Raw genomic sequence first — 22,599 nt, 5'->3', positions numbered from 1 at the left:
ATAGATCACAACATTTTATTTTAACAACTTGAGTGTGTTGTTGGGGTTCAGGGCCTTGCCTTATGCCGTGTTCCCACCAGACTCACGATATTTGCGCATAAATAGACGCGTTAACACTTTGAGTTTACAAATTCACTTCACAACAGACATAAATTCGCAGGGCTTCTGTCTGCCCGGTGACTCTAGCTTTGATGCTAAATGGCTAACATGGATTTCATTGAGAGAATAGCTGTGTTTATGTGCTTTATGAAGACTGAAAAACAGCGTCGATACGTTTAGGGCCGTGTCTGAGTCCACTAGATCCATAGTCCATTTTATAGAACCTTCTGGACCGTATACAGAAATCTTTCAGGCTGCATTTACACTGCATGGTTCGAGGGACTCAATTCCAATTTTGTTTTCTCCAATGTGGCACAAATAATTCATATGATTATTTTCATATTAGTCAATAATATTACTGAAATTAATAAAAAAAAACGGAATAATTCACAAACATTTACACAAGTAAATAAACAGAATCAATGATGGGCTAAAAATCTGCAGAATTCTGCGCGCGCAGATTCCGTGTGGGCCTAGATATGGCCCATGTGCGTGTAAGCAGGAAGAAATCACGTGGATTCCACTTTACTCAAATCAGATTCAGGCCTTGTTCATACGTGGAAATATATCCGATATGAATTCGATCTGTGTCTGCAGTGTAAGCAGGTGGATGTCAATGCGAGTAGCACGTCAATAAAAACCATAGCGAATGACGTCAACTCTGATGTTTCATTTCAGAACAGACTTCAAAGTCCCAAACCTTACATCTCATACACGAGGACTAAAAAAGCTTTGATATTGTCATGTAGCACAAATACTTAAGCATGTTTAACGAGAGAGAGAGATCAGCATCCGCTGCGTAACCAATATAAACTAATATAAAACCGTTGCATACACCATGCGCATAAATCACGCCATGGACATTACATTAAGATGCCTACTGGTTTAAAAAGGCCTAGATTAAAACAAGATGGCCAAATGAGAACTTTTCTGCCATAAACAACCTGTCAAAATGAATTAAAATAAATAAAAATAAACCCTGCAAACAGATTTAATACTGGAATCGAGAAAAGAGCGGTCATTTATTATCAGCTGTCGGTCAGCGCCCGCTCTTTTTTTTCCTGCTCATTGCGCCTTTTGCTGTGTAAATGCAGTAAATCTTGAGTCACTTTTAAAAGACGATGTAAGTGGGTCATCAACAAAAAAAAAAAAATCGGATACAGTCACAAAATCAGAATTGACCATCAACGTCTGCAGTGTAAATGCAGCCTAATCGGATAAGAGTTAGTAAAGATATCCAAGGGTCGGCACAGATTGGTAGCATTTCGATTGCATGTAGTGGACAAAATGCCAGGGCCGATTTTTTGTCCCAGTCTAACCCTGAGCTCGAGGAACAGAAGTGCACCTTTTTAAATGCTAAACTCCTCCCACAATGAAGCCACCTAAAGTTATCAAACAGCTTGGTAAAGTGAAATGACCTGAAAATGTCTGGCTGGTACGCATCTGGAGAATCTGAAATTCGAGATAACCTGTGTGTTCAATTCTATTTTATTTAATGTTGTTTTTTAATTACTAGTTTTGCATTGATCACTTCAGTTATGGTTATTTAATCAGTGATAAATCTTAGTTATTCATTACGTCATCCATTTATTTGATTCATATTTTTAATTCAATTATGTTTATCATTTAGGATGTTAATCAAAATCTGATTTGACGTAGTGATGTTTTATAAACAAATTTCGGGAGGAGCACGTGCAGAAGTTTCAGTATCAAATACGTCATTGACAATTATTCTACTATCCAATCAGTTCTTGACCAAACCCCTATATATACCAAAGCTGTCTTACCTGCAGCATCTTACGACTTTAGCATCCCTCCACCACCCCGTCACCTCACCTCTTAAGCATTACAATCCCGGGGGGAGCGTTCTGGGGCCGGGCTAGATACTTCGCTCGAATCCCAATTCCTCTCTGTTTCCTGATAAGAGGAATAACTCGAGTTTGGGTGTCTTCCCCGAGCTCAGAGCCCTCTCCCCGGACAGCACGCCAAATACGCTTTATTCTGAAACTATTGCAAGTGTGAACTCGTGAATGAGGGTATGTCGCTAATTCAAGGTTGACGAGAGCGCACGGAAACACACGCAGCTAAGATTATTCAATAAACCCTGCTCTATTATCATCATTACTTTGTCTCCTGCACCTCTCTGGTTTTCTCAGTCAACTCCTATAATGATAGTAGACTGTTAATTCATTTGAATACTGGTTACCGGGTTTGGGTATTGGAAACTCTGCTGACTTGTCCAAATACCTGGAGAAACTGACATCTCCTGACAAGATCTGTCGTCTGGGGCTGAATCTTATTTATCTGGCGTGGAGATGGTGATCTAACAGTACCTACCATTGGTCTGTGACGATTATCTGGATGTTCCTTTAAGCTTCGCTGTCCATTTCTATGATCATACGCTTTTACAAAGGTTGTATCTCACCATTTCTTTTGTAACTGAGAAGACGACGCACTGCACATACTGTGTTCACATATTTACCTCCACATTGCCACCAGAAGAGCGTGCAGCGTGAGTTCTCTCATGCTTACTAAGGATTCCTTTACGGTTAAAACTTTTCCTGCACTGTTGGCAGGTGAAAGGCTTCTCTCCAGTGTGAATTCTCATGTGAACTTCAAGGTGTCCTTTCTGAGTAAAACTATTTCCACACTGAGGGCACGTATAAGGCTTTTCCCCGGAGTGAATTCTCATGTGCACTTTAAGGTTTCCATGTTGATCGAAAGTCTTTCCACACTGAGGACACTTGTACGGTTTCTCTCCCGTGTGAATTCTCATGTGAACTTTAAGGTTTCCATGCTGATCGAAGCTCTTTCCACACTGTTGGCATGTGTAAGGCTTCTCTCCCGTGTGAGTTCTCATGTGGACCTTAAGGTTTCCATGTTGTTCAAAGGTCTCTCCACACTCGGAGCATGTGTAAGGTCTCTCTCCGGTGTGAATTCTCATGTGTCTGGTAAGACTTCCTTTCGCAGTGAAGCTTATTCCGCACTGTTGGCAGGTGAAAGGACACTCCCCGGTGTGAACTCTCATGTGATAATTAAGGTTTCCTTTTCGGCTGAAACTTTTCCCACACTGCTGGCAGGTGAAAGGGGTCTCTCCACTGTGGACGCCCATGTGCACTTCAAGGTTTCCGTGCTGATTAAAGCTCTTTCCGCACAAAGGACAGGAGTAAGGCTTCTCTCCGGTGTGAGTTCTCATGTGTCTGTTGAGGCTTCCTTTCTGAGTGAAACCTCTTCCACATTGAAAGCAGATGAAGTAGCTTATAGGGTCGATCTCTTGCAATTTGTCTTGCGAGGAAGGTTTTTCAGCCTGTGCACGATTAAATGATTGTCCTCCAGTTACGAAATGTTGATAACTTTCAAAAGGAACCTTCTCTTCCAGTTCTTGAGTCTCCTCTTTCACTGGCATCAAGTCTATGGCAAAAAAAGATTAAAAAAAAATAAAGTAAAAATAAAAAAAATAAGGTACCAAAAGGGTGGAACTAAACTCACTGCTCAATACTATTGGTTTACAGAGAATCGACAACACAAGAAGTGCCCACTTTAAACCAACAGCCAAAAACACTACATTGTAACAACAGTTAGTACTGTAATAAGTATTACTGTAATTACTGTACACTACACTGTAATAACACTACCTCTCCCTAATTGCGTAAGTAGATCTGTCTCTACATTTGAAATAGAGTACTTGAGTTTGCAAAAGACACATGTGAACAACCTGTATGGTTTACTTTTTTGGGCAAGAATGACATTGATTGCATGTCATACGCGACGCTTACCAAGTAAGGATACCATTGGCAGTTGAAACCCAGCCTGATCAGGGTGACCCGTTTTGAACTGTACTGTACATGGTTTCCGCTACATTCATTCTTCCATGGCGGGGCGCCACAGCAAAATTCATCCTGTCATGGTTACATTACAGCTTCTCATTCACAACATTCAGTCATTCTTGTTGTTTTTTTTAACAGCGGGTTATAATCGCACCAAAACCAGCCTGATCTCACGAGAAAACGCAAGTATTTTATGTTTTGTCAGTTTAGTGGCTAATTCGTATGAATTTGTATGAGTTCAGTCGTACGAAATTGTACGAATTTAAAAAGGAGGCGTGGCACCAAACCCCACCCCTCAACCCAACCGTCATTGGGGGATGAGCAAATCGTATGAAAATGTACAAATTAGATCGTACGAATTCATTTGAATTAGCCACTAAATCAAAAAGTTACGAACTGCTGTGTGATTGTGTTGACCAAAACGTATTGAAAGGTAAGTGTATTAAACCTTTCTGTAATCGTAGTAGTGCTGTGCGTTATTTGTTTAACCCTTTAACCCTTAGGTGCGTGAGGCCAGCAAACACGGTGTAGCTTTCAGTTAAGATGAGGACAGTTTCTATAATTATACTTTATAGATAAAGGTCTATTGTCCTGTATCTTCATAATATCGATTAATTGAAATAAATGATCAACATATTAATGTTCTGACAGTCTTTACAAGATTCAGAGCGCCACATGAGGTGGTTATTAATTGGCAAATAATATAAATATTACAAGCGTAAACATTAGGTGAGCAGGTTACATTGTAATCCCATATCCTAACAACATGCTATGTGAAGAGATTTGCAGTGATAAGCAATTTGGCCAGACGAAACAATTTAAATACAGCCATTCAGAAGCACAGAACAGTGCACTCACTGCACTTCAGCCAAATGGTAAGGTTTTATAATCTAATTAATACATATTAAAACTCTTTAACATTATTAAATGAAGATGCTGAATCACTAATATGTGTTGGCTTGCGCTGAATCACAGTTCTACAGTTCAGTTTCAAACGGTTTATTTTATTTTCCAGATTTGAGGTGAGATCTGCTGCTGCTTTCAATAGTTTGGCAATAAATGTCATGTGAAATGGCATTCAATCTCACATTATTAGCATTTAACACTGAATAAAGCACATGAGGAGTACCTGAAGAGATCATTGTCAGTTTTCTGTTGTTCAGTTGAGCTGCAGAAATAGCCATTTCTAATATATCAATTTGATTTTAATATGGAGAAAATTCCCTCTATCGCATACCGCTGCTTTTATTTAGAACACGACTTAAATCAGCCTTTAGGCTCGATAATCTCGCTGTTGGTCCTCAATCTGGCAACCTGTGTTTGCATTTGTTTTGATCCAGGAATGCAATACCTAGTTAAACCACTGGGTGTTAAACGTACATACGGCACCTATAAAGTCAGAATTCTGAGTTATAAAGTCCCAATTCTGAGTTATAAAGTTATGAAGCCAGAATTCTGAGTTATAAAGTCGCAAATCTGAGTTTTTAATTCGCAATTCTGAGTTATAAAGCCAGAATTCTGAGTTATAAAGTCGCAATTCTGAGTTATGAAGTCAGAATTCTGAGTTATAAAGCCAGAATTCTGAGTTATAAAGTCGTAATTCTGAGTTATAAAGTCGTAATTCTGAGTTATAAAGTCGCAATTCTGAGTTATGAAGTTGCAATTCTGAGTTATTAAGTCGTAATTCTGAGTTATAAAGTTGCAATTCTGAGTTATAAAGTCGCAATTCTGAGTTATAAAGTCGCAATTCTGAGTTATAAAGCTAGAATTGCAAGTTAAAAATGAGTTTTCTGTTATGCCGACTGGCCATAAATGGAGTTTTAAAGACGCATGCACATTAGCTCATAATCACAACATAAAGCCTATATCTGACTTTTTATTGTTTATCACACTTTCAGAAAGGAAATATATTGTTGATCTAGGCTGTCTATTTATTCGTATGGATTTGTTCTTTTTTAATTATTACCGTTTGGTCTAAATAGCAATTATAAAGCATTAAACAGAGCGCCTGAAACTAGCTATAGGTTGTGTGATTCCTCCAAAAGTCTAAAATGAGGATTTCATTATTATTTATCTATTATATGTGTAACAATTATATGATCTACATATTGTCGCAGCTGTTATTCGTTTCATATTGAAAGAGTGCCCTCGTGTGGTGTACTTGGGAGCTGCAGACATATCGTACATAGACATTATAAAGGGCTAAATCTAAAAGGGTTGTATTAATTTATATTTCAGTTCAGTAAAAGTGTCAACCAAATACTGTGTATTCCTGGCCTTTATTGGTAAACTGAGCTGCGAATCCAGACCACATCACAAGCAGAGAACCTAAAGAAAGAGTCTTTAACACTTCATTTATGGCCAATCGCCATAACAGGAAACTTCTTTAAAACTCGCAAATAACTCAGAATTGCGACTTTATAACTCAGAATTCTGACTTAATAACAAGGAATTCTGACTTAATAACTCACAATTCTGACTTTATAACTCGCAATTCTGACTTAATAACTCACAATTCTGACTTTATAACTCGCAATTCTGACTTAATAACTCGCAATTCTGACTTTATAACTCGCAATTCTGACTTAATAACTCGCAATTCTGACTTAATAACTCGGAATTATAACTTATTAACTCCAAATTCTGACTTTACAACTCCAAATTCTGATTTTATAACTCAGAGTTCTGACTTTATAACTCAGAATTGCGACTTTATAACTCAGAATTCTGACTTAATAACTCGCAAATCTGACTTAATAACTCGCATTCTGACTTAATAACTCGCAATTCTGACTTAATAACTCGGAATTATAACTTATTAACTCCAAATTCTGACTTTACAACTCCAAATTCTGATTTTATAACTCAGAGTTCTGACTTAATAACTCGCAAATCTGACTTAATAACTCGCATTCTGACTTAATAACAAGGAATTCTGACTTAATAACAAGGAATTCTGACTTAATAACTCGGAATTATGACTTTATAACTCACAATTCTGATTTTATAACTCAGAGTTCTGACTCAATAACTCACAATTCTGACTTAATAACTCGCAATTCTGACTTAATAACTCGCAATTCTGACTTAATAACTCGCAATTCTGACTTAAATTTCTTTTTAAAGTTTTTTTTTTTTAATATTTTTTTAATTCAGTGGTGGGAAAGGGCTTCCATAAGTATCTTCCAAAACAACTAGTAAAGTATTCTGTACTCTCATCGTGACAAAGACAAAAAAAAAAAAAAGTTATTTGAAATAAGTAATTAAAACTATTATGTTTGTTTTAAAAAAAACTATTTCACATGTGTTTATTATAATATACTCTCTCACACACACAGGAAATAAATAATTTTATGCAATAATTTTACAACAGAGTGCTGTTATCCCCATAGAAAACAATGAGTAAGAATTTTAAAAACGTGGCACAGTTCGACACGATGTTCGTTATAGTTTGTCTGGTCCAGACAGTGAACGCCGAGTATCCTGAAAGCTGAAAACCACTAATAACCATTCATACAGCGAGAGAAAAAAGTGAAATAATTTCATTTGCTTTTATTTCAGTTGTAAATGTCAAAATATAACTTTATTATTCCTCCTATTTAATAAATGGCATTTAAAGTGTTTCATTTTCAAGTCTGACCCTCAGAGGTGCATTTGATGCTAACATTAGTATTGGCATTAGCATCAGTACTTTAAAAATGAAATGAAAACTAACCTGCGTGTTCCTCCGCCTCCTCCATTTTCACTATGAATATGTCTTCAGTCTTAAAATCCTTACACTCCTCTTTAACAAACGCCATCGATATAGTAAAATGTGGATGTCACGGGCCTTTCATGGGGTCTTTTCCCTGTTTGAGAGGAGCTCGATTAACAGAAAGAAAGAAAAAACATGACATTTATACATTTTTGAGTAACTTTTCAGTGTTACTGACTTGAAATATCAACACTTACATTAAACATATGAGGTTAGTCAAAGTTGTCCTCTGTCCTCGTTTTTCTGTGCTGTTTTGACCAGCAGAAGTCGCCAGCCCGCTTCAAAACAAGCCCTCATTCTCTGAAGCATTTTATTAATTTAATTCGGCTTTTCAGAACGTCTTTATTCTCCATTACTGCTCCTCATCACTGACAATCTCGTGTTTATGTCAGACTGACTGACGAAGTAGACCGCTCGTTTACTGTTATTCGTATTGACGTGGTTTTCCTCACACAGAACAACGTGTGTTTAACTTGAATAAAGCATTCCAGCGTTACAGATAAAAGAAGAAAAGACACCGTCGCGTGGTTTATAAAGCACATGAGAGTGACTGAACGACTTGTATCGATTAAAAAGCGTTCAGCGCTTAAAACAAACCTTTCTACAGCCGAATCACAACAGATGCAGGAGCGCGGCGCATTCTTATGACGTTATGTAGTAGACCAAAATAAAAGTCAGGTTGTTTCTCGTTAGAGATTCTAATTGTCGAAATATCAATAACTTATTTTCTTTTATTTGGAAAAACAAATCCCAAAGAATTAAAAAAAGAGTTCTCACTAATAAAAAAGCTGAAGGAAGTATAGAGATGCTAGGATATTAATATTTAAGGTCAATTGAATTCAGTGATGTCTATCCACCCCGAATTCCTGTTGGAACCATAGTCCTCATAATCTATTTAACCAAATAGGTGGCTTGATTTTTCTTAACATGTGATTGTAATGTTTCTAATATCCAGTTTAATCGCTCTAAATTCCATCAACAAGCCTTTCTTGCTTGGAAAAGTCATTACTCTCACAATTTTTCTCCTCACACCTTCTTTATTTGTAATAATGGTAATATAACCTCTTCAAATAAATCTTTATTCTTAGTCAATTGGTTTAATAGAGACATTAATCACCTTTTAAAACTTTCTGACAGTTCTGGGAATATTCTATCATATGAATAATTCATGTCTATTCACAATTTCCCTATACTGTTTAGAGAATTTCATTTATTATTAAATCTTTTCCTGTTAAAATTAGTCAACTTGTTAAAAATCATATTTGCTATTTGCTAACAGGTTGTTTCTTGTGTTTGGCGTATGTATTTTATTAGGATTTGTTGGTTAAAAACATGCCAGCCCAAAGCACCGTCGTAGTTTTCATTCAAACTTATTTAATTTTCATTATAGCCATAGCATTTGGTGTTTTGTGGCTGTTTTTCTCCAGTAATTCAGCCTTGAGATTGAGAAAACATTGAGATTTTGGCTCATATTAACACAACATCACACAGTTGCTGCATATCTGTCCGCTGCTCATGTATGGGGTGAACAACACAAGAGACTTTTGATTGAAATACCCCAGAAAAGAACGGGTTTTAAAGCACAAAATACTGTCGTTTTAATCCATGTTTGTATTTATTTAATTTAGATCTTATCTTAAGTCAATCTAATATCTTGAATGTAATAATGAATGTAGATCATTTTACTGTAAAGCTAAATAAATCAAATCGTTTTTATTTTTTGCAGTGTATGTCACTGGTATCCCCACACCATTACACCAGCAGAACCACTCAAACAAGGCAGGATGGATTCATGCTTTCATGACAAATTTGACTCATAAATAATTGAATCAGGTGGAAATATATTTCAGTAGAATTATATTTGACTTGTTATCTCTCAGTCAGCCTGTCTATTTTACTCTGACCTCTTACTCTGGACTCAACAGGGCATGTTTACCCACATACTTCCTGGATAATTTCACTTTAAAGAGATTTATAAGCCCTAGATCTGGTTGTGCTGGACAATATTGTCTTTAAATCACACATTGAATATCTTCAGATTTATTTTAGACTAAACAAATCTACAAACAGCATCGCAGCTTCAGTCAGCAGAAGTTCTTATGGGAAACAAACAGAGGTTTAGATGATCTAGGGATTGCTGATATAGTATTTATGTTGTTATATCTGAAGTGTTACATCTAAAGATGAAATTTCCTTTGGTTATGCCTTCGACCCTTCACTGTCCACATTTACTAGGATTGAATTGAATCAGATGAACCATCATTGAATCAGTCATCTGCACATCAATAACTGTCTGGTTTAGCTCAGCTACTAAATACGACCTCCAAAGACTACGTCGAATAGTTCGGACTGCTGAGCGAATCACTGGTACAACCCTTCCTACTCCCCAAGAACTGTACTTATCCAGAGCGAGCAGAAGGGCTGCCAAAATCACTCTGAACCCCTCACACCCAGCACACTGCCTCTTTGAACTTTTACCTTCTGGTCGACGCTACAGAGCACTGCGCACCAGAACAGCCCGACACAGAAACAGTTTCTTCCATCAGGCAATCCATCTCATGAACACTTGATGATAATAATTGCCAACATCACTACTTGCCATACACTTTTATACACATATACACTTATTTAACAACACACTTTACATGCCAATTTGCACATAACAGCTGCACATATAACGTTGTATATAGTAATAAACACGTACATACACTCGTCAATCTGTATATTTGCACTCACTACTTCTATTTTTTAAATATATTTATTATCTGTTTTTTGTCCTGTCTCTCTAATCCTGTTGCACTGTAGAAGCTCTGTCACCAAAACAAATTCCTCGTGTGTGTGAACATACCTGGCAATAAAGCTCTTTCTGATTCTGATTCTGATACATCTAGCAACTGCGGTGGACCCTTTTCACAAGTTATGACTAGGGTTTAATCTGCGGACCATTTTTGCTATTTCTGCGTAGAATTTTGTTAAAAATCTGCAGAATGAATGCAGAATTATTTTGCGAGTATCGTAACTAAAACCTTAATATACGAACTAAAAATTAACACCTGTTTAACTTTTATTTAATGTTTAAAATGCAAATCCAATTAGATTCACTTTATTTGGTTAACAAAGCAAGTCTCTCAGACCCATATGTCTACTAAACGACAGGAATTATTATTTTACAAACTGTACTGTAAATACATTATAGGAACACACTCATATCAGTCAATATTATTACTGAAATCAATTTAAAAACTGAATAAATATAAATGTACATACATTTACACAAGTAAATGAACAGAATCAAACACATTTCGTGTGGGCCTAGTTATGACTTATTTAACATGTCATCAGCATCTTAGATCCTTAAAAGTTTTTAATATTTGGATTTTTTTTATATACACATGAACATTTATATGTATTAAATCAAATTTGCATCAAATGAAACAAAAAAAAAAATTATCACTTGTGTGAGGATTTCTTATGCAGCGTTTATGGGGGCAGGACAGTAAATAAGATCATTTTCTCCTCTGGCTGCCGTTATCAGTCTCTCACAATTCTTTTCCTGAAAGTCTTGATAACATCATGAAATTTCTCTGTTATTATTTCAGTAAATAGCATTGTAAATAATGATTTGTTGTACTCTCCCATTCACTGCGCTCTAAGTTTACCAACTGTGATTAGATTAGATTAGATTCAACTTTATTGTCATTACACATGTACAAGTACAAGGCAACGAAATGCAGTTTAGGTCTAACCAGCAGTGCAATAGCAGCAAGTGCAGGATACAGGTATAAGTTATAAAGTGCAGTTATAGAAAAACTATGGTGATATTTACAGATGGATATACTATCAACATCATATACAGGTTGTATTAGCTATGAACAGATTTACAATAAATGAATATATGTACAGGATTCTATTAATAGCAGAAGTGTGCAGATAGATAAACATAATTACAAATGTCCATGTGCTGTGGGTATGTCCAGTTCAAATAAATGAATCAGTGCAATGAATATGTGCAAACTTTAAATGTGCAAATGTTAAACAGTGCAGTTATTGTGAGGAGTTTAAGTTAGAGGAGTGTGGGGGGTGTATTGGGGGGGCAAAAGAGTCAGTGAGGGGCAGAGTTCAAGAGGGAGACAGCTCTGGGGAAAAAGCTGTTCCTCAGTCTGCTGATTTTTGTCCGGGGGAGCCTGAAGCTCCTGCCGGAAGGCAGGAGAGAAAACAGTCTGTGAGCAGGGTGAGAGGAGTCCTTAAGAATACTGCGTGCTCGGCGCAGACAGCGTTTCTTCTGGATGTCCTCTATGGCTGGCAGTGTAGTCCCTGTGATGCGTTGGGCAGTTTTCTCCACCCGCTGCAGTGCCTTACGCTCAGCAACAGAGCTGCTTCCATACCAGACTGTGACGCAGTTGGTCAGGATGCTTTCTATTGTGCAGCGGTAGAAGTTCACCAAGATGGCTGATGAAAGCTGGTTCTTCTTAAGTTGCCTCAAGAAGAATAGGCGCTGATGAGCCTTCTTGACCAGGCTGGAGGTGTTGGTGGTCCAGGAAAGGTCCTTAGAGATGTGGGTCCCCTGGAACTTGAAGGATGAGACAGGCTCAACGGCCATCCCATTAATGTGGATGGGATCATGTGAGCCTGTTCGTCCCTTCCTGAAGTCCACAATGAGCTCCTTGGTCTTGTTGGTGTTAAGGAGCAGATTATTGTCGGTGCACCAAGTGGCCAGATGCCGTATCTCCTCCCTGTAGGCAGTCCCATCATTATTGCTGATTAGACCAATCACTGTGGTGTCATCTGCAAATTTGATGATGGTGTTGGATCTGTTCACAGGCCTACAGTCGATGGTAAAAAGGGAGTAGAGGAAGGGGCTCAGCACGCAGCCCTGTGGTACACCAGTGTTGAGTGTGACGGTGGTGGAGCAGATGTGGCCTGATCTAACATTCTGAGGTCTGTTAGTCAGAAAGTCCATAACCCAGTTGCAGAGAGACGTGTTGATATCCAGGTCTCTGAGTTTGATCAGTAACATAGAGGGTATGACAGTGTTGAATGCTGAGCTGAAGTCAACAAACAGCATTCGTGCATAAGTGTTTTTATTGTCCAGGTGTGTGAGGACAGAGTGCAGTGCTATGGAGACAGCATCTTCTGTGCTCCTGTTGCCACGGTAGGCAAACTGATGTAGGTCCAGTGTGGATAGCAGAGAGTCTTTCAGATGTGCCAGGACCAACCGCTCGAAGCACTTCATGATGATGGGTGTGAGTGCTACAGGGCAGTAGTCATTCAGGCATTTTGGGCTGGAGTGTTTGGGGACTGGCACAATAGAGGTGGTTTTAAAGCATGTTGGCACAGTTGCTAGGTTAAGCGACAGGTTGAAAATGTCTGTGAATACCCCAGTGAGCTGTTCTGCACATGCTTTGAGGACGTGCCCAGGAATACCGTCTGGTCCAGCAGCCTTACGCACATTGATCCGACTCAGTGCGGTGTAGACTTCTGAGGAGGTGAGTGTGATAGGTGAGTGGTCGGCTGAGGTAGTGTTCCTGGTGTAGGGTTCTGTATTGTCTCGTTCAAAGCGGGCATAAAAGTCATTTAGCTCGTTCAGGAAGGAGACATTTGTGGCTGTGGGGGTGGACTGGCTGGGTTTGTAGTCGCTGATGGCCTGGATGCCCTGCCACATGCGCCGAGGATCAGAGTTGGAAAAGTGTTCCTCTAGCTTTAGCTTGTAGCAGTGCTTGGCCTTTTGATGCCCCTCTTCAGATTAGCCCTGGAAGTGCTGTAGGCCTGTGCATCCCCTGATCTGAATGCAGTGTTGCGTGCCTTCAGCAGGAGGCGCACCTCCTTGTTCATTCATGGCTTTTGATTTGGGTATGTGGTGATCTGTTTCTGGGTTGTAACACTGTCTATGGTGGTGTTGATATATTCCAGAACAGAGGAAGTGTAACTGTCAATGTCTGTGTGAGAGCCACATGTGGCCTGGGAAGCAAACATACTCCAGTCTGTGTGTTCAAACCTGTCCTGGAGTGTGGAGTCCACCCCCGCTGGCCACACTTTGATGGACCTTACTGATGGCTTCACACGGTTGACGAGGGGTGAGTACTTGGGGGTGAGAAACAAAGAAAGGTGATCTGATTGACCCAAGTGGGGGAGGGGGGTCACAGCGTATGCTTCAGCCATGTTTGTGTAAACTTGGTCTAAAGTTTTGTTTCCCCTTGTGTGGCAGAAAATGTTTTGATGGAATTTGGGGAGTACTGTCTTTAAGTTTGAGTGATTAAAATCCCCCGCAACAATAAAAGCAGCCTCCGGGTGAGCAGTCTGTTGTTTGCTGATGGCTGCATGAAGTTCATTCATAGCGAGCTTGGCATCAGCGTCGGGAGAAATATAAGCAGCAGTTATTATGGTGGAGGTGAACTCCCGTGGCAGATAAAACGGTCTACATTTAACCATTAGAAATTCCAGGTTAACAGAGCAATGTCTCCCAACGACGACAGAGTTTGAGCACCAAGGGTGCAGATGAGACTCTGATTGGTTTATTCTCAAAACACACCTATAACTCATTAAGAGAATAAGCTCAACCCTGTTAGACCATGCGCCACGGTGCAAAGCGGATTTTTCCGTCCTTATATTAGCAAAAGTGGATTCTGATCCTTGATGCGTTAACGCCCTGCGCTTTGCACTTTGTGCATGGATCGTCAAAATAGAGCCCTAAGTCTTTACATCAAATAAAATGCGCGCTCTTTACAAGTCTCAATTTCTCATCACACTCGCAGTGACCTTGGCTGCACTACTTTTTATATTTACATTCGCCCAGTCTCTTTTCCATGCACATCTTATCCATTTCACCCTCCCAGTTGCCTTTTCCATTTATTCGTATACACAGTCACAACATCAGCGAACTAAATTATCCACACAAAGTCACGACCTCCGCGACTAAATTGTCCCTTATTTTAGATTATTTACAATCTGACCCTATAGCTGTCTTTAACTCTTGAACCCCATAAAACGTTGGGGCTTGCACCCGTCAGCCCGTCCCCAGAATCCCACCCTTATAGTCCAAATTCAGGTAACCATCAATACCTTTTTTGCCCAGGTAAAATCACAGTAATCGCAGAGACAGCAGTCACATGAATAGTACACCCTAGTATGGTATTCTATTCAATTCAGTGTAGGAGCCCAGCCCTTGTCTGATCTGTCCTTCGACCAAGTGAGGTTTCATAAACTAATTTAGAGAGGAGCACGTGATATGATTGAGCACGTCTGGCCACTCATCTGTAATCAGTAATAATCCAATCAGAGTGATCCTAGTTTACTATAAATGGATCATTTTCTCCCTACTGCTCTATCTTCGTTTGGAAGAATCCCCCCTTCCACCCCATCTCCTCCTTTTCCTCCCTTTTCTAAAGGGGGAGCTCTCGAAACCTACCTGATCTCGGATCTCCTGATACGCTTATCGACTGGGCGGGAGCCCTGGGCTCAAATATCTCCGAGCTCAGTGTTCTCTCCCGGGACAGCTTGCCAAACCTGCTTTATACGCACCACACTTGCAGTTCCCCTGCCTGCACCACACTCGCAGTTCCCCTGCCTGCACCACACTCACAGTTTCCCTGGCTGCACTGCTTTTCTATACGAAACTACCCTAAACTAGTCTTCTCCAACCTCTTCTAAACTATTCTAAACTACCCTAAATTTTTTGGACAAAACGGTTAACACTTAAAGCATATATACATTTAAACTCATCGAATTATTCAAATGCTTACATATTTTAACTGCACCAATCCTACATATCACATGACATCAATCAATTTAGATTAGGCCAATTGCAGAAATTCGATTTAACAGGTTTTCTGCTTACCTTATTTTTCGGCGCCGATGATGTCAATGCAATAAGTCAGATCAATAACTTTCTCTCCTCCTTTTCCACCTCGGAGGTCACCAAATTGTTGGAATATCAAGCCAATTCCATGCGTGCTCAATAATAAAAGGTCTGGAGAGGGTTTTCTCCAATGCCAAAAATATTAGTAATTTATTATATACAAGTGAATAATTCGATGATTTCTGGGTTACGTTACCCCAATTCAATACTAGAATTACATTCAGGAGGTTCGCAACTCACATACATTTCCCTGACTCCAGCATATATAAACAACTGATATTAACAGGTGGAGTTTTAGTGTAACGTCCCTTATCAGTCATTCTGCAGTCTTTTGGCTGTTGCACCCAAACATACTTCCTCTTTCTGCAACCCTTCTCTGCATACCAGAACTGAACAATTAAGTGCATCTTCAATATATTTCGCAACTTCTACAAGCATCATGCTCCTTGTGACATGTTTAGACGTCGTATTAGACAGCAGTCTGGAACTATGATGACTTTCACCTTGATATTTTAGCACGGATGTATACCTGACCGAATTGCACTGTAGGGCGCGAGAACGAGTCTTCGAACCTGTGTGTATTCCTACTGTGAAGTTACCACATCAAACGTGACATGCTAACATGGATGCAGTTCACTAGAGTGAATCTGATTAACGTTAGCTTCACATCTAACTATCAGGCACCTGTAGAGTTTATGTGTTCGAGTAAAACATACACAAATGAAATGGACCGGGTGCTTTTTAAAATGAATGACGGTGAATAAAAGTCAAACCGGTGAGCCGTCTGACAAATAAAATTGCCTGTTTGAATCAAATCAGCAGGACGCCCTTCTTCATCTTTCACTTATTTCGAAGACACTACTGACCATGTTTACATGGACATCTGTAATCTAGTTATTTGCCTTAATAGACAATATTTTAATTAAGGTGTTTACGTGAAGCGCTTTCATGTAAGAGTTTCCTGTAAATTTAGGTGACACGTTCACTCATGAACATTTCATTCATGCCCCTGTGACAAACTGCTGTATTAGATGCAAGTTAGGAATAAGGACTGGTGAGAATGTTATTGAATTTAATAACACACGGCAAATGCTGTAATTTTTTATTTACAGCAGAGGCCTGGGGTTTTTAATTTAGTTATTTTATATATAACTTTAATACCGATGGGAAATGAGTTTTCAAAAACTTTACGAGACATCGTCAGGCTTTTAAAAATCAAGAAAACTCTTTATTCTCAAGTTCATCAACTTATTTATCCTTCAACCAAGGTACAAAGTACACATAATTAAATGAAATAATACAGACCTAACATATCCCAAAATACAACCACCAATTTATTGATCGACTCACACATTTATAATATGTTTAATTTGTCGTTTGTTATTGGAGATTTTATTCATTACTGCATACTGATAATTAATTGCAATCGAAATCAACTTTTTTATGAATTATTGTCTTGTAGTATATTGTCTTACATCATTTTAAACAGGTCGGGTCAACGCCCATACAATCATCAACAATCCATCTCAATTAAACTATTAACATCAAGCAAAGATTTTAGCATTTAGCCCTGTATGAAAATTGAATTCACAATAGTCTTAAAAAGGTTGTAAATTTGACTAGGTGAAACCTGCAAAAAGCCTGCGTGTAGTAGTAGATTTATGTATTGATGGATCTAATAGAAGTATAAACCCAGTGCAACAATTACATCGTTTTTAATTCTGCCGGTAATGCCACAACAGATTCCTGTTTTCACATCAACACTCACAGCATCAACTAGTAGGCTGCATTGATAAGAAAAATATTTTCCTCCATCAAACTTAAGGTCCAAACCAGCAACACATTGTAATGCACCCATCCACAATTTTGCAGCAACTATTTTGTCACTTTTGTCAAATATACAGACTTTTTCATATGGTCCTTTCGTACTTCCAATTGTAATCTTGTCGCCGCTGCTGAGAGTCACTTGGATGGAGTTTAGACACAACTAAAAGACACAAATATACATGTGAAATACTTCAGAATGCAGTTGAAACAGCAGCAACCAGAATTATTTTAGATATACTAAAGCGCAGATTAGCATGAGAGCTAAATCAGACTTATAAACAGATAAGATGGTTCTGCGAGTAACTGAAGGGGGTCGCACATGACAGATTGAAGTATCGCACACATTTGAATGTTATTTCATATGAAAGTATTTATTTGGCACTCTGTGACGTGGCAGAAATATGAACAGTGTCCTGAGTCGTAGCTGGGCGCTGCGGACAGCCGCCGACTTGCAGTGCCGGTGTGCGCACCTTGATAGAAATCACTCAATCATTCATTTTCTTTTCGGCTTAGTCCCTTTATTAATCTGGGGTCGCCACACCGGAATGAACCGCCAACTTATCCAGCATATGTTTCACGCAGCGAATGACCGTCCAGCTGCAACCCATCTCTGGGAAACATCCATACACACTAATTCACACTCATACACTACGGACAATTTAGCTTACCCAATTCACCTGTACCGCATGTCTTTGGACTGTGGGGGAAAACGGAGCACCCGGAGGAAACCCACGCGAATGCAGGAGAACATGCGAACTCCACACAGAAATGCCTACTGACCCTGCCAAGACTCAAACCAGCGACCTTCTTGCTGTAAGGCGGCAGTTCTACCTACTGCGCCTCTGCATCCGCCCATTAAGATGCAATCAAGGCATTTTTTTGATTGCAAATCTTTCTGCCTTTATAAAATCCTTTGAAATTTTTCCTCCATAGAGGTGTTTGCAAATGCTGTTAGTAAATCTTCCTCCAAATATATCAAATCAGACTCGACAATGATAACATTGAATGAAATCTTTACACACCTCATCGAATGTGATGCTGATTTCCTTAAAGTTGCCAGAACCTGTCATAATGGTGAACCCTGAACCTTCTTGCACACCAACAATCGAAGGATGTGCTAAAAGAAGAAAAGATCATGCTCACACAGCAGCAGAATATCATTGTCAGTGATGGATTATAGTTTCTTCTGATGGCAAAAACAGTAAAGTTAATTTATGTAGATGACACTTACCTGAAGATGGTATTGTGCTGATGATATCACTGGCTTCACTCACTCCCACTTCACTCACTGTCCTGTAGCGGATCAAGTAGGACTTATCAGGCTCCAATCCAGTCAGAGTAAAGTCTTCATCAGTTGTGTTTTTGACAAGCCAATTTTCTTCAGCAGCAGAATCAGCACCTGACTCCTTGTACTCGACTCTGTACTTCACTGTGACTCCAGTTGGGGACTTCTGCAGTTTCAGAGACACTGTTTGGTTCAGGACATCCTTCACTATTGGTGGTGGAGGTTTGGATGGCAACTGAAACTTTGTGTTTTTCAGATCTCCTTTTTCATAAAGATAAATGGAAGTGACTGGATTGGAGCTATCTGAGATAGCAGAAACAATGAAGCGGATTCTCTTATCATCTTTATTAGCCACTGAAAAACTCCTGAATTGAGTTAAGCTCTCTCTCATCTGTCTGATGGCATCAGGATTGTTAAACCACTTTCTGACAGGTTCCACATCTGTTTCATGGCCGTTTGCTCCATCTAGCTTCTTAAACTGGTCCGATTTCAGAAACTCCTCCTGTTTTTTGAGATCAGGGTCTTCATAGCTCAAAGATGTGATGGTCAAGCACACCGCAACATCAATATCAGGATCAAGAAGGATGGTGCTGAGACCGTCTGAATCTTCAAGTTTGATCCCATCAAGCATCTCCATATAAGAGCTCAGGAGGTGAAGTTCAGATTTTGCATCCTTTAACCACTGGTTTAGCATCCCTGCATTAAAAGGGGAGTCATGGTGGATCTTCAGGATATCTGCAAGGGATCCCTCCTCCTTTAGCCCCCCTCGAATATCAGGCAAGACCCTGGCCACAGCTTTCTGGAACACCATCTTGTAGATGCCAACTGATTCCTGAAACGAGCTAAGTCTCTCTTGGATGTCACTGAAATCATTTGTCAGTGTATTTTTGGACAGGTCACTGGAAACCCTGTTGACTTCTTCCAGATTCTCAATTATATCTACAGTGTTGGAAACTAGACCTGAGCTGATTTCTCTCATCAGCTTGGCTACATTATCATTTAGTAAACAAAGTGGATATAGCCAGACTTTTATTGGAACTGCATTCTGGGGATTCTCCTTCAGCAGTGTGGGCAGCTTCTGGTATGTATCCAGGGCCTCCATGTATGAGGTGGGGTTTTGCTCAAGATGAAAGTCACCATGAAAAGTGCAGGATATCTTCTCGGCTTTGTCCTTGTCACTGTCTGTCATTTTTACAGATCCTTTTCCCTCAATGGAAAATGAAGGGATCTTTTTGATCATTACATTTAATTCTCCCTCAATCTCCTGGATATTCTCATCCGATGATAATGTCCTGTCGAACACCATGAATGCCTGGGCTCCGTACAGTACAGCCGTGATCACATGAGTTGCAGTTTTCTGCTCAAACACTTGAGGGTAGGTGATATCCTGCAGCTGACTGATGATGAGCTGGTCAAATCTGGTTGTTTCACTGTAATTCATTGTTACTCTTGACTGTTGGTTTGAGGTTTTGGTGTCACGCAGGTATCTGGCAGATCCTCCCACCTCAATAAGCCCCCCCAAGAAGCTGGCTTTCAGAGAAGCACTTATATCCATTAAATTGCACTTATCAGCGATGGAATCAGAGCCGCTGAACTTCAAATCAGTCCTGGGCTGAGGATGGGTGTCCAAATTGTCATGGATTGATTTCTCGTCCCACAGAGTAACACCTGAAGTAAGATTCAGCTTTCACAGTTAGTATGGTGGAGATCCAAATTAAGACAAATATTAACCTATTGTTTTCTAGATTTCAATGTCACTGCTCGATCCTATTTTAAGGTATTTTAATAAGACAGAAAGAGCAGATTAAACATGTTTATATGAGATGCCAGCTTTAAGGGCATGTGAGACAAAGGACCTCAGTCTTGCAGTAGTCTGCAGGGGGTAATGGGGTTATTTTTGACAAGTGGAGCAGTGCAGAAAGCTACAGGAGTGGAGTGAGGCCGGTGATTGAAGTGTTGTCAAGCATCACTTGTACACCACTCTAGTTTTGCCTCCCACAACGGAGCTCCTGTAGATTAAGTGAAAGTTACGGTTGATAGGGTTAAAGCTGAAACTGTTAAAAGAGTACCAGTCCTGATTAATTGAATTAATTTAATTAATTACTCGAGTTATTTTGCTTATTTTTCGAGTGTTTACCATTTTCCATCACATCCTTCTCTAAACTAAATTGTTGTAGTCATTAATCATTCAAGTCCTCTGAAAAAACTGATTGTCCAGGAAAGACAAATGCAAAATTGGATAGGACAAGGCAGAGAATCTCAACGGTCGATTGTTTCAACAGGGCTGCTTGAACAGAACAAGGATCTGTCTCAAAATACAATGTCTTGACATTTAAACTACCCCTACTATGCATTTTAAAAGGTTCAAATGTTGGTTTTGGTAGTCCTTAACAAGAGGCTCACCCATTTTATTTCTAAACCCATCCTTTGTGTGATGATAACCTGAGGAGATTGGTCTGGTGACCAAGTCTGTTGTGATTGGTCTACTGTGTGCAGAGTATATCGGATACAGAATGCCCATGACAGCTGTGGATATCATATACTAGTGTTAAACCAAGAAACCAGGGTACAGTATATGTGTACAGTTTTTGTACATGTGTACAGAGTTTCATAGCACTTTTTGCATCTATCGGTTATCATCTATCACAGCACTATTATGGATGCAACCATTTCAAGTCCCCCGAACATCTATAGACGTTCTATAGATGTGGTCATTGGCCCATGAACATGTCCTGCTTGTTGTCAAACTATTTCATAACTGTAACAAGAGGCAATTCAATCATAACTTAATGTTAAAATAGCTTTTATAACATTGTTTATCAATATGTGGCTCTTTCTGGATTCTCGGAAGCTATAGAAATTAAAAATGTACAAGAGGAAATACGTTGGGATCATTGTTTTTGTTTACATCCCTCAAAATGGTCTATAGGGCTCTATTTTAATGATCTAGGCGCAAAGTCTAAAGCGCAGGGCGCAAAAGCATTAAGGGCAAGTCTGAGTCTACTTTTGCTATTTTAAGGGCGGATAAATACACTCTGCGCCATGGCGCATGGTATAACAGGGTTGAGCTTATTCTCCTAATGACTTAATGAGATATGGGTGTGTTTTGAGAATAAACCAATCAGAGTCTCATCTCCCATTCCCTTTAAGAGTCAGTTGCATCGCGCCATGGCGCATTTGCTATTTAAATGGCGGACTTTGTAAGTGGAAAAACACTTCACAAGCGAAAAAACAGTTAAACAGAGCATCTCGTGAGGATAAAGAATAAGACTCCTCCAATCGGCCTGTACTTTCACTTTCTCTTTCGTGGATAAGGAAACGTGTTGTACGCACAGATATCCATTAGCCTGCATAATTCATTTAGTTTGTTAAGCGCACAGATTTGTTTCTAAACTATTTCTAAATTCAGTTCTAATTTCCAGCAAAGGAATAAATGAACAATAATAACAAAGTGTGATTAAAAACCTGAGTTATATCCAAACACACGTCCTGTTCTTATGCCCCATACGGTCCAAAACCTGACAGGTGGACAAATCTAAGCTTATTTTTAATAAAACAAATATAAATATGCATATAATTACACTGATAATATTAATAACATTATACAAAAGCAAATTGTCCTGAATAAACTAAAAAAGCCCCGAGGTGAAGAAGGCCTGGAGGTACTGGTTTTTATATTTATGTAGAAAATATGAATTTTTGTAATATTTTAATCCTTTAATTTTTTTTTTCATTTATTTGTGAAAAAGATATTTGGGTATTGCTGTATTGCAGTTTTTGGAATTGATCCTGGCTTTCTCAAGCCAACTTTAAAGTTCATCAATCAATTTTAGATTCTAGTTTTTACTGTTGTTCTGTAATTTTCATGACTGCGTTTTCCACAAAATTAGTGTTTTTGAACTGTTAGCATGGTTAAAATGGCTAACAGAGATAGCATTCTGAGTAAGTAAGT

General features: G+C 39.1%; 2 protein-coding genes across 2 annotated transcripts in view; both read right to left on the bottom strand.

Moving 5' to 3' along the window:
- Nucleotides 1-254: 254 nt before the first annotated feature.
- Nucleotides 255-8,284, bottom strand: si:ch211-161m3.6 (uncharacterized protein LOC100005838 homolog). The gene is made up of 3 exons (XM_056455327.1): nt 7,878-8,284; nt 7,642-7,774; nt 255-3,510 (listed from the first exon to the last, which is right to left on the bottom strand). The coding sequence occupies exons 2-3, from the start codon at nt 7,724-7,726 to the stop codon at nt 2,570-2,572; spliced, it is 1,026 nt and encodes a 341-aa protein (XP_056311302.1). The 5' UTR covers nt 7,727-7,774; nt 7,878-8,284; the 3' UTR covers nt 255-2,569.
- An 8,463-nt stretch (nt 8,285-16,747) lies between these two features.
- The window catches only part of LOC130222799 (cytolytic toxin-alpha-like), a 10,380-nt gene continuing 4,528 nt past the window's right edge, over nt 16,748-22,599 (bottom strand). Inside the window, exons 3-5 of the mRNA XM_056455355.1 lie at nt 18,594-20,315; nt 18,385-18,479; nt 16,748-17,522 (exon numbers count right to left, since the gene is read on the bottom strand). Coding sequence (XP_056311330.1) covers nt 17,211-17,522; nt 18,385-18,479; nt 18,594-20,315 — 2,129 coding nt within the window. The 3' untranslated portion in view covers nt 16,748-17,210. The remainder of the gene's footprint in view (nt 17,523-18,384; nt 18,480-18,593; nt 20,316-22,599) is intronic.

The sequence above is a fragment of the Danio aesculapii genome, chromosome 4, assembly GCF_903798145.1.
Source record: "Danio aesculapii chromosome 4, fDanAes4.1, whole genome shotgun sequence".
Lineage (NCBI taxonomy): Eukaryota > Metazoa > Chordata > Actinopteri > Cypriniformes > Danionidae > Danio > Danio aesculapii.
The sequence above is the reverse complement of the archived record's forward strand: the minus strand, read 5'-3'. Positions and strand labels throughout refer to the sequence as shown.

Bases quoted from the DNA above. Each gene is read 5' to 3' on its own strand.
- si:ch211-161m3.6 (XM_056455327.1), bottom strand. From the start codon at position 7,726: ATGGCGTTTGTTAAAGAGGAGTGTAAGGATTTTAAGACTGAAGACATA. The intron at 3,511-7,641 runs GTTAGTTTTCAT...TTTTTGCCATAG, and splicing joins GGAGGCGGAGGAACACGCAG to ACTTGATGCCAGTGAAAGAG.